Source organism: Ruditapes philippinarum, unplaced genomic scaffold (assembly GCF_026571515.1).
Source record: "Ruditapes philippinarum isolate M1 unplaced genomic scaffold, ASM2657151v2 ctg1227_1_1_1_1, whole genome shotgun sequence".
Taxonomy (NCBI): Eukaryota; Metazoa; Mollusca; class Bivalvia; order Venerida; family Veneridae; genus Ruditapes; species Ruditapes philippinarum.
Window position 1 is genome coordinate 45,883 of NW_026856081.1, and position 18,706 is coordinate 64,588.

Consider the following 18,706-nt stretch of genomic DNA (forward strand, 5'->3'; position numbering starts at 1 on the left):
TGGTGTATAGTGTTTCCATCTGTCCGCACTACAGAATAGGGATTGGGGTTCATCTAATTGTAAAGAGAACAGTAGAGTAACAATAGAGGAAGGGGCCAATGACCCTCTATTAAACAAAAGAAATGGCCCTTTATCTGGATTTGGTTGTGCGTCCGACCAATTTTATCCGGTCTTAGAGGGTATTCTGGTTTTCTTACTTATGGAATGAACTCTATTGCTCTCTTTTGTTGTTTACAGTTAGGTGGTCTGCTGTTTACTTTCAACAGTGCCGATGGACAGGCAACACTACACCATAATATGTCCTGAAGGTCTTTGGGTGTAGTAAAATAGATTTTTACACCTTTGCTCATGCATCATTACTTATGGACTGATGCAACATTTTGTTGCAGGTGATAATGAGACATTGTGGGGTAAATGGTGATAATGAGATTGTGTGTGCAATTGTGATAATTTAAGAAAGGTGATTACGACACTTTGTGGGCAATGATGATAATTTGAGGTTTTTGGCAAATGGTGATAAGGAGACACTTTGGATTGTGGTGATATGTGACACTGTGGGCAAGTGTGAAGTGGTGATAATACAATATTTTGGCTGATGTTGATAATGAAATGTGGGCAATGGTGATAATGAGACATTTTGGGCAATGTTTATAAGAAATTTTGTACAATGGTGATAATGATATGTGGGCAATTGTGATAATGAGATGTGGGCAATGGTGATAATGAGCTGTTGGCAATGGTGATAATGATATGTGGGCAATTGTGATAATGAGATGTGGGCAATGGTGATAATGAGCTGTTGGCAATGGTGATAATGAGCTGTTGGCAATGGTGATAATGAGCTGTTGGCAATGGTGATAATGAGCTGTTGGCAATGGTGATAATGATATGTGGGCAATGGTGATAATGAGCTGTTGGCAATGGTGATAATGAGCTGTGGGCAATGGTGATAATGAGCTGTTGGCAATGGTGATAATGAGCTGTGGGCAATGGTGATAATGAGCTGTTGGCAATGGTGATAATGAGCTGTTGGCAATGGTGATAATGAGCTGTGGGCAATGGTGATAATGAATGGTGGGCAATGGTGATAATGAATGGTGGGCAATGGTGATAATGAGATATGGAAAATGGTGTTTTGGGTGATTATGATAAAGTTTTCCGTTTAATATTAAGAACAAACAAATAAATGCCTACATACTTTTATTTCATATCATTTTCTCATTGTCAAAATTTGCAGAAAAAAAGTGAAAAAAATGTTTTATGCATTAGTATCACATTTTCCTCATTTGCATACAAAAAATTTCTTCTTTTTTAACTTTTCTGTATCAAAACATTGGATTCCACGAACATTATTTTTTTTATAAAAAGACATTAAATAAATTTGGAGTTGGTTACCAACTGTTATTCATTGAACATATATATTTTATTGTTATAGTTTGTATGACCTATAAAGCACAAATACAGAAATCTCATGTTGACTGAAAAAAACTTTTTCACCATTGGTTAAAATTTCAGAATACACATTACAAAGGGAGAAAACCTTAATACAATTGGTTGAAATTTGAATGAGCCCATTAAAATGCAGAAAGATAAATCTACTCAATACATTTGATTGGCTTTTAAGGTTAGGTATGAAAACTTTTATTCTTTGTTGACAGTTAAAACTTATATTTCCTTTGTTTCCGTAAAAAGAGTTTCAAGTTTCACTCTCAAGATAATTTACATCAAATATATTGAGTCAGATACAATACGTTAAGCTTCTTCTTAGATGAATTTGCTCTTGAAATTAAAATATTTCAACAAGAGCTCAGATCTTCAGTTACACAGGGGCTTACATACCAACACATGGAAGTATTTACATGGTAAAAGATTTAATAAGATATAACCAAAGTGATTCTTTCCATCTTTTTGGTGATTCTATAGTTATGCCTTATAGGTGTATACTTCACAATTACCAATCTATTCGAAAATACAACATCAGAGTGTAACAACAATTTTTTTTCTTTTCTTCAAAAATCGATTTTGAAAATATAAGGTTTTTTTCTTTTTAAAAATTTATGCAAAACAATTACCTAACAGGATAAACTTATGCAAAACAATTACCTAACAGGATATGAGATCCAAATCTATATATAAACAACCATTTCAACGTCCTTTCTGCGACATAATTATCAGACCGTGCAATAGGCATTTTTATTTGTTAAAAAAAAGCGACAAGGATTTGCAAGAGAAAAGAAATACAGCATTACTCGTACAACAAAAATAATTTATTCCTGGGTCATTAAAACGAAATGATTACTGATATATTATTTAATTATCTTTATAATTCTCTTCAGGTTTAAATGATAGAACATATTCTTAAATAGGGACGTTCTCTATTCTAATCAAGTATCATTTTTTGTTCGATTCATCTTAGAACAATTCTATTAAAAATCTTAGCACTAAGATGTTCAATAAAAAAGAAAATATTGATATTAAAGACATCAAAATAGCTACAGGATTGAAAACTGTGTTTATTTCGATAAAATGATCTGTAAGCAAGTAAAAAATATCAAGATTTGAAAAATCTGAATAAGAATCCCCCATACCAAACAGAAATAAAAAAGTTTAGAAAGTCCTTAAGTAAAGATTAAAATCTGAATAAAAGTGTTTAAAAGAAACTTATATCATGGTATTTTTTGTCACAGTGAAAGTGTCGCATTTGAAACTTTAATTTCGGTGTCACATTGAAACCTTGATCATTGTGCCACATTTGAAACCTTGATAATTGTGTTACATTGCAACCTTAATAATTGTGCCAAATTTGAAACCTTGATAATTGTGGCACATTTAAAACCTTGATAATTTTGTAACATTGCAACCTTGATAATTGTGCCAAATTTGAAACCTTGATAATTGTGGCACATTTGAAACCTTGATTATTGTGTCACACTAGAACCTTGATAATTGTGGCACATTTGAAACCTTGATAATTGTGGCACATTTGAAACCTTGATTATTGTGTCACACTAGAACCTTGATAATTGTGGCACATTTGAAACCTTGATAATTGTGATAACAGTGTTGTATTGAATCCTGACATCATAGTTATATATAATATGTACAAAAGAAAATATTTATGCTACAAGTTTTAGAATTACAGTAAAATGACCTCAGTTCCTTTAAGTTTCATAATTAATTTTATTTCTCTTGCAAATTTTTGCCATGAAACATATATAGCAAAAGCACCACCAACTGTAAAATTATAAATGTGTTGAGTAACAACCAATCAAAAACAAGAATGCCATTTTCCTTGGAAATATTCATAAAACTGCTGCTCAAAGTTCTGGAAATAGTCATGCTTGGGGTATGGGACACTAAATATTGAATTTATTTATGAAATAAATGAAATTTATTTGAAAATGTTGCAAAATCTAACTGCAATATGAACTAGTTATTGTTGCTAAATATAACTATATAGCTGAAAGCTGCAATACAGAAAGAAATGTTACAGAATGTAAAAAGAAACTTAAAGCAACCTGTCACATTTATTTCATGCTAAATATCTTAAATGGACTTGTTTTTCCTTCAAACTAGACACAACCTTTTATCATTTTTGGTAAACTTTCAAAATAGTTACTGACTGAATAGCAAACAGTGCAGACCATTATCAAATGGCGAAGATGTGCCAGCTGATGTTGGTCTGCATTTGTCACATGGGTTTTATTAGTTGTATCAAGCATGTAAATTTAACATTAATAAGTGTAGTAACTAAACCTTTAAGCTGCTGGAACAAACCAACAGCAATTAGCCATTTACCACCAGTTTAGCCAACAGTATAGAGACCACCAGTATAGACACAGGTCAGTCTGATCAACTAATTGCTATGTAATATTGTTGGTGATTCTTTTTTTTTTGTATTTTATAATTATTTCTCTTAACATCCCTTTTAATAGATATAAATATTCATCTTTTCTTTTCTTATTTTATGAAAAAGCTACACAAAACAATAAATTAAATCATTAAATAGATCTATCTTCTTTGTCTTTTACGTCAACAAAGACAGAATTCTACTTTTCCATTAGAATGAAAGCCCACTAGGGGATATGTTGTCAAATATGAATCAAGATTTAAAAATATCCTATTACTAAGCAGTTCTTTCTTCTCTCTTTCTGAAAATAAAAAATCTAATTTAAGAGCATTTTATTGCATAAAAATGGCAACTCATCAGTTAAAATTGGCTACATTACCAGGGTGAAAATGGCAATTGCATAATCGTTATGTATTATACAGTTAATTTATTTGTTTAACCCTATGAATGTCTCTAATAATAATTACATCAGTATATACCAGTACTGCTCATTGACAGTCAGGGATGATTACTTCAGTCTGTGCCAGCACTATACATTGACAGTCAGGGATGATTACTTCAGTCTGTGCCAGCACTATACATTGACAGTCAGGGATAATAACTTCAGTCTATACCAGTACTGTTCATTGACAGTCAGGGATGATTACTTCAGTCTGTGCCAGCACTATACATTGACAGTCAGGGATGATTACTTCAGTCTGTGCCAGCACTAAACATTGACAGTCAGTGATAATTATCTTCAGTCTGTGCCAGCACTATACATTGACAGTCAGGGATGATTACTTCAGTCTGTGCCAGCACTATACATTGACAGTCAGGGATAATTACTTCAGTCTGTGCCAGCACTATACATTGACAGTCAGGGATAATTACTTCAGTCTGTGCCAGCACTATACATTGACAGTCAGGGATAATTACTTCAGTCTATACCAGCACTATACATTGACAGTCAGTGATAATTACTTCAGTCTATACCAGCACTATATATTGACAGTCAGGGAAAATTACTTCAGTCTATACCAGTACTGTTCATTGACAGTCAGGGATAATTACTTCAGTCTGCGCCAGCACTATATATTGACAGTCAGGGATAATTACTTCAGTCTATACCAGTACTATACAGTGACAGTCAGGGAAAATTACTTCAGTCTGCGCCAGCACTATACATTGACAGTCAGGAATAATTACTTCAGTCTATACCAGCACTACATATTGACAGTCAGGGATAATTACTTCAGTCTGCGCCAGCACTATACATTGACAGTCAGGAATAATTACTTCAGTCTATACCAGCACTATATATTGACAGTCAGTGATAATTACTTCAGTCTATACCAGTACTGTTCATTGACAGCTAGTGATAATTACTTCAGTCTATACCAGCACTATATATTGACAGTCAGGGATAATTACTTCAGTCTATACCAGTACTATACATTGCCAGTCAGGGATAATTACTTCAGTCTATACCAGTACTGTTCATTGACAGTCAGTGATAATTACTTCAGTCTGTGCCAGCACTAAACATTGACAGTCAGGGATAATTACTTAAGTCTGTGCCAGTACTATACATTGACAGTAAGGGATAATTACTTCAGTCTGTACCAGCACTGTTCATTGACAGTCAGGGATAATTACTTCAGTCTGTACCAGCACTGTTCATTGACAGTCAGGGATAATTACTTCAGTCTGTGCCAGAACTTTACATTGACAGTTAGTGATAATTACTTAAGTCTGTGCCAGCACTATAAATTGACAGCCAGTGATAATTACTACAGTATGTGCCAGAACTATACATTGATAGTCAGGGATAATTACTTCAGTCTGTGCCAGCACTAAACATTGACAGTCAGGGATAATTACTTGAGTCTGTGCCAGCACTATACATTGACAGTCAGGGATAATTACTTCAGTCTATACCAGCACTATACATTGACAGTCAGGGATAATTACTTCAATCTATACCAGCACTATACATTGACAGTCAGGGATAATTACTTCAATCTATACCAGCACTATACATTGACAGTCAGGGATAATTACTTCAATCTATACCAGCACTATACATTGACAGTCAGGGATAATTACTTCAGTCTATACCAGCACTATACATTGGCAGTCAGGGATAATTACTTCAGTCTGTACCAGTACTATACATTGACAGTCAGGGATAATTACTTCAGTTTACACCAGTACTATACAATTGACAGTCAGTGATTATTACTTCAATCTATACCAGCACTATACATTGACAGTCAGGGATAATTACTTCAGTTTACACCAGCACTATACATTGACAGATTACAATGTATACTATAATACCCTCTGACCAATCTGTTTACTGGTGGCTCCCGAGATAATTAAAGCATTTCAATATTAATACCCTTCATACTTATAATTTAGACAAGTCCAATTAAGATATTAAGCATGTATGAAATCTGTTATCATAATATCATTAAGAGATTATTTCCTCCATTTTATAACAAGTTTATAAATTTTACCCAGTCCAAATCATAAACAAAAGATACAATTTCTTCTTGAAAGTGACAAAACTATAACATTCTGGTCACATAATATACATAAATAAAATTCATAATAATCAAGAACTAAGTAAGTATTTTAAAACAAACATGAAAAAGTATTGCTGAAAGGGTGTCAATAATGCCTGCAAATCGAAAGTTCAAACAAAATATCAAACAAGACTGGCCATTGGTCACAGTGGAGCACCTTAAAACAAAACCAAGAGTAAAAGATAGAAACAACTTAATTGTTACTAATAAGCATGTTTTAAAGTCACTTATTTACAAAGAGAGCGTTTTTAAAGTGAGTTGGTCCATTACCTGTACGAAATTTTCTGCACGGAAATGAGGCGGAATTCAATGGCAGATTCCGCCCAGAAATTTAAATTCTCCCCCAAATATACAAGTGTTAAACCATTTGCTTTTGGCACGGATTCCGGCCGGATTCCAGGCGGAAACGGGACGGATTCTGGGCGGAATTGGGACGAAATATGCAAATGAGTTGGGGCGGAATTTTGAAGCGGAATCTTGGGGCGGAATTTTGAAGCGGAATCTTGGGGCGGAATTTTGAAGCGGAATCTCGGGGCGGAATTTCGGAACGGAATTTTGGAACGGAATTGTCAAACAAAATTCTGGGCGGAATTCTGGGACAGAATTCATGGGGGCGGAATTTTTATGAGTTTAACATGATCACATTTTTTTGGGATAAAATTATCAATAATGTATCACATTAAATTTTCTTTCACAAAATTTAATACATATCCTTTAGTCCAAATACAGAATAGAATACCATACATTCACTATAACACAAACAGTTTTTTTCCACCTGCAGGTTTTGGTAGGTACTGGTTTTCTTAGAATCCAACACTTTGTTTTTTTGCATATTTTTTGCTTAGAGTGTTTCAATCATAAATTTGTTTCAAATGTTTCTGATTATTTAAATTACTATTTCTTTAATTGATGTCTGTTTTAAGTCCACTGCCTGTGTTTCCAAGAACTTCTTGTGGTTGTGCTCACCTTTAATAATAAAATTAATAATTAATTAAACAAAAATGTAGTAATGAATTATGTTTGATTGCATAATTATATGCAGTTATATTTCATATTTTTTGATAATATCATATTTTATGTTTCAACAGTATTAAATATTAACAGTGCTTATGAATATTCAAAAATACTAAAGCTTACGCAGTATCTTATTTCAGTGCACAAGTGTTTAAGAATTGCTCTGTATAAGAATTAATTAACTGCTTTATTTGTGACACTATTTATTACTGATTATGTATTTTTTCAAAGAAAGATGTTGAATAGTAAAGTATTGAGATTTAAAAATATACCTTTTCAGGATTAATACTGCACATCTTTATTGAAACACCTTGCATCTCACAGTCAGCACTTAACTCCCAGTCTGAAAATATGAGTGTAAAATGTAATTTTAGATTGTTCCATTGGAAACACAACACATACATGTAAAATATTAAATGATTATGATGACCCTGTTCAGCTGTACAAAACTCCTGAATTTGTACCATTTATTCCCATTTAATCAAATTGACTTAATTTGTTTAATTTCCAGGAAATGAAAAAGAATCTACTACATGCTATTAATTTTATACAATACACACAATCATTATAATAGAATCATTGAATAACTTATATTTTACAGTCATTAAACATGTAATAAAGATTTAAAACAATTATCAGAAAAAAACAAATGTATGAAGTTGAATATATAAAAACAACATTGACCTCTTGTTACAAATTTTAGTTTGCTACCATTGATAGTTTGATATAAAACTTGTTTCAGCATTAATGTAACTAAAGGTTTATAATTACCTGTCAGATTATGTTGTTCATCTCCTTGTCCCATGTTTTCACACTTATTTATCATACCATTAATAATAAAACACTTTGAGATCTTAAACAAAAGTATATCTCCAAAATTGTTAAAATATCAAGTAAATCCTCTGTTATTTGCACTCTTTTTTGCTGACCCAGATATCTTAGAATTCAAAATTCACAACTGTATAACTGCATGGACAGGTCAATCATTATGTAAAACAGGGTTAATTTACTCATCATCTCAACCTCCATTCATTGAATGTAACAAAAATTCAAGTAACAAATAGATATATATATATAAGATTTTAAAATCATTACATATTTCTGAACAAAAAAAAATTGCAATGTCCTAGACAAATTCTGCATATGAAATTTATAATGTTATCTCTCCCCAAAATAATTCAATGGAACAGCCTGATCTGTTGGAATGACCAGTGGAGTAAATTAGTCATGCAAAGAGTTTAAGATGGTGGGAAACTGCTGGTCAGTTGAGTTTTATCAGAGCTCTGATCTGTGTAGTGTAAAATCTCAGTGTGTAATATATTGTAGTATTTATTTACCTAAATGAAAGCAATTATTGGGCATATTGGCTGATCAATTCTATATAGATGAAAAGGGCATAATATATGAGATTATTTCATGCACTGTTTTTGTTTTGTTTTTGTTTATTTTTTTATAACAAAATCATGATTTCTTAGAGTTTAAAATGGCAAGCACACTATCTTGTCCTGTGGCTGTCCTGATACTCAAATTTAAACAGCATTCTTATTTCAATGTTGCTTTTTATAAACTTAAGCATTTTGGAGGTGAATGTTTTCAAGTTCTACACTAAGATTATTACAGTTGTTTTTCAGTACAAAAAAGATTTGCTAAATTAGTCTGACAATATATCATTTGCCACAATATTTAAAAACATTGTTTAGGCATATTTTAATGTCTAAAAAAATAACCCTATTTAATTATTCTAAAAATTCACCTGTAATTATTGGTCAAGTATCAATTGTTTCAACAAAAATAATAAGTACAGTTGGTAAAATTTCAATGTCTGCAAGTGCAAAAACAAGAGTTAATTACAATTATGATTTAGACATCTTATATGTGAAATTCTGTTCAAGAAAAATGTTTAAGTATAGAATTCCGCCCATAGTGAAGACCATTCCTTCCCAAGAAAATTTCAAAGTTGAAAATTCTGTCCAAGATGAAATGTTTAAGTATAAATTCTGCTCCAAATAAAATTCCAGCCGGAATTTTTCTAGTTTTCCGCCCAGAAAAGTGAACAAAATATTTTTCTTGTGAGACGGAATGACACGGAATTTGCGTTTCCGTTCCTGGTCCGCCCAGAAATCACTGATTCCGTGTCAATTCCGTGCCAATTCCGCCCAGAATCCGTGTCAAAATTTCGTACAGGTTATGGAAGGTCCGTAACTCCACAAATAATGGTGTTAATTTCATTTCATACAGTATGTGATAATAAACCACGAAATAACTTCATTTATAATACTGCACGTTTGTAACGGCGCTTTTCAATGGATAATCGTGACGTTTATATAGTTTTAAACTGTTAAAAATCTATAAAACTAATAGTATACATGGATGGTATTGGTGTCAGATACATAATCTTATACGACCTATCTATAAATAGCAAGATAATAATTTGTTCTAGAACACAACATTATTATTATTCATATAAATGTCCATAATACAAAACCTTTTTAAAACTGTATCAAAATTTTGTTCAAGAACTATTTTATAACAATATTCAAATAAAACATTTCTTTTGTTTTTATCAATATTTGAAATACTATGTGTCCATTCACTTTAATTATTGAATAAAATAAATGTGATTTCAATGTTAGGGATTATAAGGGAATCTATCGGGTTTCTTTTGTAATTCTATAATAATCCATCTTAGTGTATCTGTAATTACAGATTTTCATTTAACAAGCTTGCAAGCAGGTAGAAGCATGACTCCTTTTATATAATTAATAACCCCTGGATAATGATAGCTTAAGTAAAAAAAATTGAATATATTTTCTTATGACAAAAGTGCTCAAAACAATTCTGAGATAAGTTATAGATAGGACTATAAACGTAAATTTTAAATAATGGTGAATTTGACACTCAGTTTTTACTACAATTTTTTTAAATTTAAGACAAAAATTCTGATTAGAAATAAAATGTGTTTTTTTTTTCAGTTACTTAAATCTGAACTTAAAAAATATTAAACTGTTGTTGCAAATCTCAAAGTTTGACTACAAAATCAAAATTATTATTTTTTTTTTCCTTTGGCTTTAACCAAACAAAGTTGCTCAATAATGACAGTTACACAGCCTATATTTTTAGGAAGCAATATAAACATTTGATAGTGGATTATAGGGAAAACTAGGCATCCTTAACTGTGTTGCCCCTCCTTAGTCAACTTATATTACTGGCATTTAAACTTGTAAATAATGATCATGTTAAAAAAAGGATTGCTTAAATTGTCTTGAAATAATTTTTTAAAAAAATCAGAAAAAAATCATAACATGCATGCATATGAGATTTATACTTCATTTTCTTCCTAATCAAAATCAATTCAATTCATTATATAATTATATTCTTTGTTCCTTGTTATAAGAGACTTTGATCTTTCTTTGATCAGTCGCTTATGTCAATAAGAAAAATGGGACAAATATAGGAAAGCAATGACTAGAACTTCATTAAGAACAGCAAAAAAATCAATAGCCCTTAACCTGCTGGAACTGGAATAGATTAGCCTTGCCACCAGTATAGAGTTACCAGTATATAGTTAGGCAAATTTTGCCACCAGTATAGAGTTAGGCAAGACTTGCCACCAGTATAGAGTTAGGCAAACCTTGCCACCAGTATAGAGTTAGGCAAACCTCTACCACCAGTATAGAGTTAGGCAAGACTTGCCACCAGTATAGAGTGAGGCAAGCCTTTGCCACCAGTATAGAGTTTGGCAAGCCTTTGCCACCAGTATAGAGTTAGGCAAGCCTTTGCCACCAGTATGGAATTAGGCAAACCTTGACCCTGTATAGAGTTAGGCAAGGCTTGCCACCAGTATAGAGTTAGGCAAGCCTCTGCCACCAGAATAGAGTTAGCCAAGCATTGCCACCAGTATAGAGTTAGGCAAGGCTTTGCCACCAGTATAGAGTTAGGCAAGCCTTTGCCTTTAGTATAGAGTTAGGCAAGCCTTTGCCTTTAGTATAGAGTTAGGCAAGCCTCTACCACCAGTATAGAGTTAGGCAAGCCTTTGACTTTAGTATAGAGTTAAGCAAGCCTTTGCCAACGTAGAGTTAGGCAAGGCTTTGCCACCAGTATAGAGATGACCAGTATAGAGTTAGGCAAGTCTTTGTAACCAATATGGAGTTAGGTAAGCCTGCAATCTGTGCAGTCTGATAGTTGCTCTATACTGTTTTTGAAGCTCAATTTATGTATTTTAGTATTGAAATCCCTAACTGCAAAAGGATTCCAAATTAAAAGTAGGGCAAGTCCATCACACAAGATCAACAGGTTAAAGGTTACATGACAGGGCAGCAGAATGTTGTAATCTATTGAACAAATCCTCAACAAAAAAAATGGACAATGATCTCTTTGCAAAAGAAAGTACTTTATATTGATACAAATTGCCAGTTTTCTGAATATATAAATTGTTTTCCTTAATTTAGAATACTGACCCTTGACCCATATGCCCTTGTTTCATTAACAGACCTTGACCTTAAGCATGATGCTTTCTGGCACAATGTTCTCTCACTGATTTTCTATGTTAAGACTTCATAGATTTTTATTCTTAAGTAAATAATAATAAATAATGAATAATAATAATAAATAAACAGTATTGAATGTTGTTGTATGTTATATAGAACTGAATCTATCCCTTTCTTCATGTGACATGATATGAACCTATTCATTTTTTATGTGACATGATGTCTCCTAAGATTTATACATCCCTGGCTTTATCAAACTTGTTTTCAAGATTCCTGGTTAAATAATAATGTTGTTGTTCTGATTACAAGTTGTTGAAGTCAAAATATCTTCACTTTTTTACCAAAAAATTTCGAGTCAAGCAAAATAAATGTTTTATCATGATATTCAGAGATCCCAAGCCATAGCAGAACAAGTACATTTGAATTTCTATATTGTCTTTATTTCCACTTTGAAAAAAAAAATGCCTTAAGAATATAAAGTACTTTCTTTGTTGCAATGACATTAAACATTTTCACAACAGTAATGAGTACAACAAAACAATATAATAATAATAATCAATACATAAATTTTAGAGTCCTAAACAGCGAATGTGGACTAAAAAAAAGAAAGAATTACACAGAATTTTGAGTATGTAGAGACCAAAATTATACAAATATTACTCAATATACAGCTTTAACATATTTTAAAAAAACATGTTGTAAAAGAAAAACATGATATGGCTTAACAAAGGCAAAATATTAAGGTATGCCACCCAGCGTTCGGATATCTTCATTGTTTAACAATATCAGATATATCGCTGATGTGACATAACACCTTAAAATATATAAATAACCGCAGACAAAATTTGGAAATGTGAATCAATCCATTGAAGCACTGCAGAACCTATGATTGAATCTATTCAGACATTACATTCAATGATAAAATGAGCCGCGTCATGACAAAACCAACGTAATGGGTTTGTGGCCATCATGGATCCAGACCAGCCTGAGCATCCACTCAGTCTGATCAGGATCCATGCTGTTTGCTTACAAACCCTATTATAAGAGAAACTGATAGCGAACAGCATGGATCCTGATCTGACTGCACGGATGCGCAGCTGGATCCATGCTGGTCGCAAATGCATAACGTTGGTTTTGTAGTGACGCGGCTCAAATAAATTTAAACATTGTTGACATAGCTTTAAGCACTGTTTCTAAAACAAAAATAAGCTTACACTCTGATCCCCATTCACAGCTTTATAAGCATTATACACAATAAATTTACATTGACCAAAATATACAATAAATGTATAATAATATATAAGGAAAAAAATAGCACATTAACACAAAACTAGCTTTGAGCTGATTTCTGATTTATATTATATATTATATATGTATTTACAATACAAATCATATGATGCAAAAAAAGTGATTTTTTCCCCCAAAAGACCACTCTTTTTATCATCACAATATGCTTACTTAGCCCAAAAGGCATATTCAAAAAGTGGTTGCTTAGCAACATTTTTCATCAACAATTTATATGTTGCTATGCAACAATAAAACATCTACATGCATCATTTAGTATTAAAACATTTAATTCATACAATTAAACAATTTGCAATTTTACAGAGAAGCCTTGATATTACAAAATTAATTAATACATAATATACGGTCTATATCAAAATGGAAAAGTTTTTAAAAAAAAACTCAAAGGGTAAATAATGAAATATAGAATGTAAATAAGTGACAAAAATAGAACAAAACATTCAAATAACAATGAAAATATAATAAAACTGTATGTATCATCATAATTATTATTCTACAGACATGTGTATTCAAATGCACTGGCCATTTAAGATGGTGACCGATTTCCGTAATAAATTCCCAAAAAAATCATGACAAATAACTGATATAGTAATTGCAAAAATGCCGTCTGTAATATATTTTTCTCTCGTCATAGAAATCGTCTTTATTTATCTTTTATAATGTGTATGTAAAGAATTATCATGATGCATTTTTTAAAGAATAATTTATTGATAATTAAAACAAAAGCATTTGGTCATCAACAGACCTTTAGTGGGATCAATTTTTCAGGTAACCTTTTCTAAACTCACATAAAAGTGATAATTTAGGATTTGGCAAAATTTAAAATTATGTAATAAAATTTTACCCACAATTCCTACATCTGCTCATAGTCCCAAACCTAGTAACCTCCCCTATCTTGTGTCAACCCAGTCCTTACCCTAGTAACCTCCCTTACTCAATTTCTACCCAATAATCAACATAGTAACCTCCCCTACCTTCTCTCAATGCAGTCCTTACCCTAGTAACCTCCCCTACCTTGTCTCAACCCAGTCCTTACCCTAGTAACCTCCCCTACCTTGTCTCAACCCAGTCCTTACCCTAGTAACCTCCCCTACCTTGTCTCAACCAAGATATCAACCTAGTACCCTCCCCTACCTTCTCCCATCAACCTAGTTACCTCCCCTACCCTTCCAGACCCCAGCTTGATAGCCTCCCCTTCCCTCTTCCAACCCATTCCAAAACTATCTTGTAAATGAAATTTTTTTTATCTTAAATAAAAAAAACATACATTAAGCATCAAATCTTTTTTTTTTTTGGATAAAAGACAACAAATCATAACAGAATAATACAAAGCAAAGAGCAAGTAATGTAAGATATTAATAAATTATGCTCTGAAAAGCGATCTTTTTTATCACTAACAAAAACAAAGATTACGTTTGTTTATCACATTTCAGATTATGCCGGGTTTAAGTTGCAATTATTGATATGTTTATTGTTCCTGTCATACGAGATGAAATAATGCCTTTCTTACAATTTATTTCAAAGAACTATCCGCACATGCCCAAATAAGGTAATATCGCTAATTTTTATCTGTAGAATAGAGCTCAGGTGTTTCTGAAACATGCTCAACATGCATTTAATTGTCATATAGAATCTTATGCATAAAATATCTACGCAGTAACAATAAATGAGGCCTCTATTTTTACTGTGCAGAAGTTATTCCAAGCAATTAAGTGTATTTTATGAGATTGGTAATAGCCAAAAAAACACAAATTTAACTTGTTTTATTATCTTCATATAGAAGTTGAAGAGCAGCATCGTTTTTATTGCTATGGAAACGCAAGTATATGTAAATTAGTCACCCTTATCTGGAATTGTAGAAACTTTAACAGAAGAAGTGCCTTTCCTCTATATACTGGGAAATAAACATCTTGACATATTGTATAATTATTTTGTTTGGAATTTTCATTTTAAGGGTTTCCCAGCAAATAATAGTAATTTCTATAATTTAGAACAAGAAAGTAAATTTTAATTTCTGTTAAACGTAAAGCTCCTCTTATAATAGTATAAAGAATTATTATTCAACTAACAATTCTATGTTCAAAAATACTTTAGTACAAAAATAATTATCATGTGAGCTGTAATCAGTTACAACTTGCCTAGCTTCTATATTTACATGCAATCCTGCCATTGGCTTATTTGAAATTTACAACAGCCAATGAAAATAGCTGTTGTATTATACATTAAAAACTTCACCTCAGATTCATGCCAGTGATGAATGATATTTAAATTGCAAGTCCAGTTTTTTTTAATTTTAAATAAAATCATTCTGTTACTTCCACAAGCTGACTACCAAGAATCCTGAAGTTTATAGCGTGTAGAAGGAAATGTGTATAAATATCACAGATAGAGACTGTTGTAATCTTGTAACTGTTATTGACCAAATGCTTTCATTTCCACGCATCTTTAACGAAACTTATGGTTTTGTCTGTTTTGCTTTTTTTGGTTTGATTCTTAAAGCAGTTTCAAGTAATATTGAGTAAAAATAAAAACTATTTATAGTAACAATCATGAAGAAGTAAGTACAGCCAATCAAATGGTTCTTTTCTGATTCTAGATATTCTGGTGATAAATTATGTAACATGGGACATGATTGGATGAAAAGAAAAAGAAGAAAAAAACGCACACAGATCAAAATGTGATTTCTAAAAATTCCACCAATTATATTGGTTGGTTTACATGATAAGAAAACAATATTTTTCTAGTATCAACAACATCTTTAAAAAATGTATCCTTAGGACTGAATTAATAACAAAATAACATTTACAGTGCAAAAATGTTTCCTGGTACTCAGTGCTCCTTTCAGGATTGAGTTACCAGAATCAATGTCACATATTAGCAATTAAAACTCTATTTCATAAAAAAATACACCAATGAGACTTCACATTAAATATAAAGAATGTCAAATTTACTGACATTTTGTAAAATCCAATCTGATTGGATGATTGACAAATAACAAGTTCCTAAATCCAATCTGATTGGATATCGTATATGAATAAAGCAATTTCATTGGATAAGTTACATCAGCGCTCCACATTCTTCCACTTCATCAGCAGCAAAGCTTGTGTAGTGATCTATTGAAGGCATGAAGACATGCTGGGGATTAGCTGGCTTACGCTGTTTTCTTTGTCTTATTATATTAGGATCAGATATATGATTAGAAGTGGGTGAATTTTTATTATCACTTCTGTCCACAAACTCCATTTCTGACTCTTGAACTGTCTGTATAACATTACCGTGTCCATTTTGTTTAGGAGTTGTATGTTGACTGTTCATTTGTGTTAAATTGTTTCCCCTATTGTAGCTAAGGTCATCCTGCATATTTGGGGTCAAATTTCCATCAGCTATCATCATATTCTGTGCATGTATTTCAGATTTCTCTGTGTAACCATTATTTGGACTGCTCAGCTCCATGTCATTGCACATTCCCATCTGTATATTTCCGTTTCGACTCTGCATTCGAATTTCCTCAGACTCGCGATGTACGGTCCCCATATTCATATTATCATCAATCACCATATCTTCATTCTGCTGCAATTTCTCCTCTGACATAACTCTGTCAGTGTTCATTCTTATATTGCCCCTATCCATCATGTCAAAGTCATTTCTACTGGCTTTATTAACATCAGATTTATGCATTCTTGCACTATAATCATTATCAACTCTTTCTGCGTTACGGTCTACCATCTCCATGCCAACTTTCTGATTCTGACCACCATCACCACTGCTGCCACTACCTAACATCATTGTCTTTTCTTGAGCCATTATTCCAGTACAATTATTTCTTGAGTCAGTTCTTGGAATCTGTGTGGGCATTATTCGTCCACCATTTAAATTCATGTCGATACTATTCCTTCCAGGCAATCCAATCATATCATTTTCCTGTGTACCAAGCATACCATTTCTTTGGTTTGACCGTAAATGATTATCTTGGTTAGGATTCATATCATTTGTGCGATTCATAATAATATCTGAATTGGCGGAACTATTTCTAGCGTTAATATTCTGATCCAAATTGAGACTGCTTCTACGCATCTCCAACGACATCTGACCATCCATACCCATGCCCATGTTTTCGTTGACACGATCAGATCTGTTATAATTCGGACTGCTCAAGTTATTTCTGCTACCCATATCATTACGGCTTCGAAGTCTCAAGTCATCGTGGCGGTTCGGAGCGTAACTATCTATTCCGTTAATATTCATACCGTTGTAATTTCGACTATTGTCATACCGATCTCTTGGAGGAAAATCTACCATATCATTTCTTGAATTAAAGAACATACTTCGATCATTCATATCCGGTATCATGTTACGACCATCAAATGACATACCAGCTTGTCGGCTGCCATCTCGACGATTCATTGATAACATCTGATCTTGGAATCGAGATCGAAATTCTTGGAAATTTTCTGCCATTCTTTGAAACTTTTCCCCACTTGGATCAAACAACTTCGCCTCAAGCTCCTTAAAATCAAATGATCGTACAGCATCATGGAACCTGCTAGGTGAGAATGGCTCAAATGAACGGTCATTGAAACGGTTCATATCGCGGAAATGATTCTGTAAACCAAATCTTTGTTCAAACATACTGTCTATCTTATCATGACCTCTTTCTGGTAAACGTTCTGACAAACTTCGCTGAAATATTTTGCTATCGTGTGGCATTTCATTATTCATTGAGAACTTCCCAGAATCTGAAAATATAAATGAAAACGACTGTAATTTTTCAAGTTGTAATATAATAATATCATTAAAAATTGAGTCAAGTTATTAAATTCAAACTAGAATAATCTGTAGAGATAATGTGCACAGTAAGGAAAATATGACTCATTTAAACAGAACAAAATGACATCCTTAGGCAAAGTAACAATCTAATAACCTTTTGTAAGATAAAAATTTTAATAACAGTTGATTTAAAAAAAATATAACAGTGACGATTTCTTCTCTTTTATCTAATGAGGTTATCTGAGGGAAGAAAATTGTAAAACATTAAAGTTGGTGTCATCTTTAACCTGCTGACATCATGTACCAGGATTGCCAAGCTTCCAATACTGTCAAAGTTCAAGGGACCATTTAGAACAGTCCTGTCAAAGTTCAAGGGACCATTTGGAACAGTCCTGTCAAAGTTCAAGGGACCATTTAGAACAGTCCTGTCAAAGTTCAAGGGACCATTTAGAACAGTCCTGTCAAAGTTCAAGGGACCATTTAGAACAGTCCTGTCAAAGTTCAAGGGATCATTTGGAACAGTCCTGCCAAGTTCAAGGGATCATTTGGAACAGTGATGTCAAAGTTCAAGTGATCATTTGGAACAGTCCTGTCAAAGTTCAAAGGATCATTTGGAACAGTGATGTCAAAGTTCAAGTGATCATTTGGAACAGTCCCGTCAAAGTTCAAAGGATCATTTGGAACAGTGATGTCAAACTTCAAGGGATCATTTA

The 18,706-nt window shown here is 32.6% G+C and overlaps 1 protein-coding gene and 1 long non-coding RNA gene across 2 annotated transcripts in view; both read right to left on the reverse strand.

The window, feature by feature from the left end:
- Nucleotides 1–1,187: 1,187 nt before the first annotated feature.
- Nucleotides 1,188–6,683, reverse strand: LOC132745331 (uncharacterized). The gene is made up of 2 exons (XR_009627825.1): nt 3,016–6,683; nt 1,188–2,964 (listed from the first exon to the last, which is right to left on the reverse strand). It is a non-coding gene; the product is annotated as an uncharacterized LOC132745331 (long non-coding RNA).
- A 3,560-nt stretch (nt 6,684–10,243) lies between these two features.
- LOC132745332 (uncharacterized) overlaps nt 10,244–18,706 on the reverse strand; it is a 71,466-nt gene continuing 63,003 nt past the window's right edge. Inside the window, exon 5 of the mRNA XM_060734225.1 lies at nt 10,244–17,962. Coding sequence (XP_060590208.1) covers nt 16,284–17,962 — 1,679 coding nt within the window. The 3' untranslated portion in view covers nt 10,244–16,283. The remainder of the gene's footprint in view (nt 17,963–18,706) is intronic.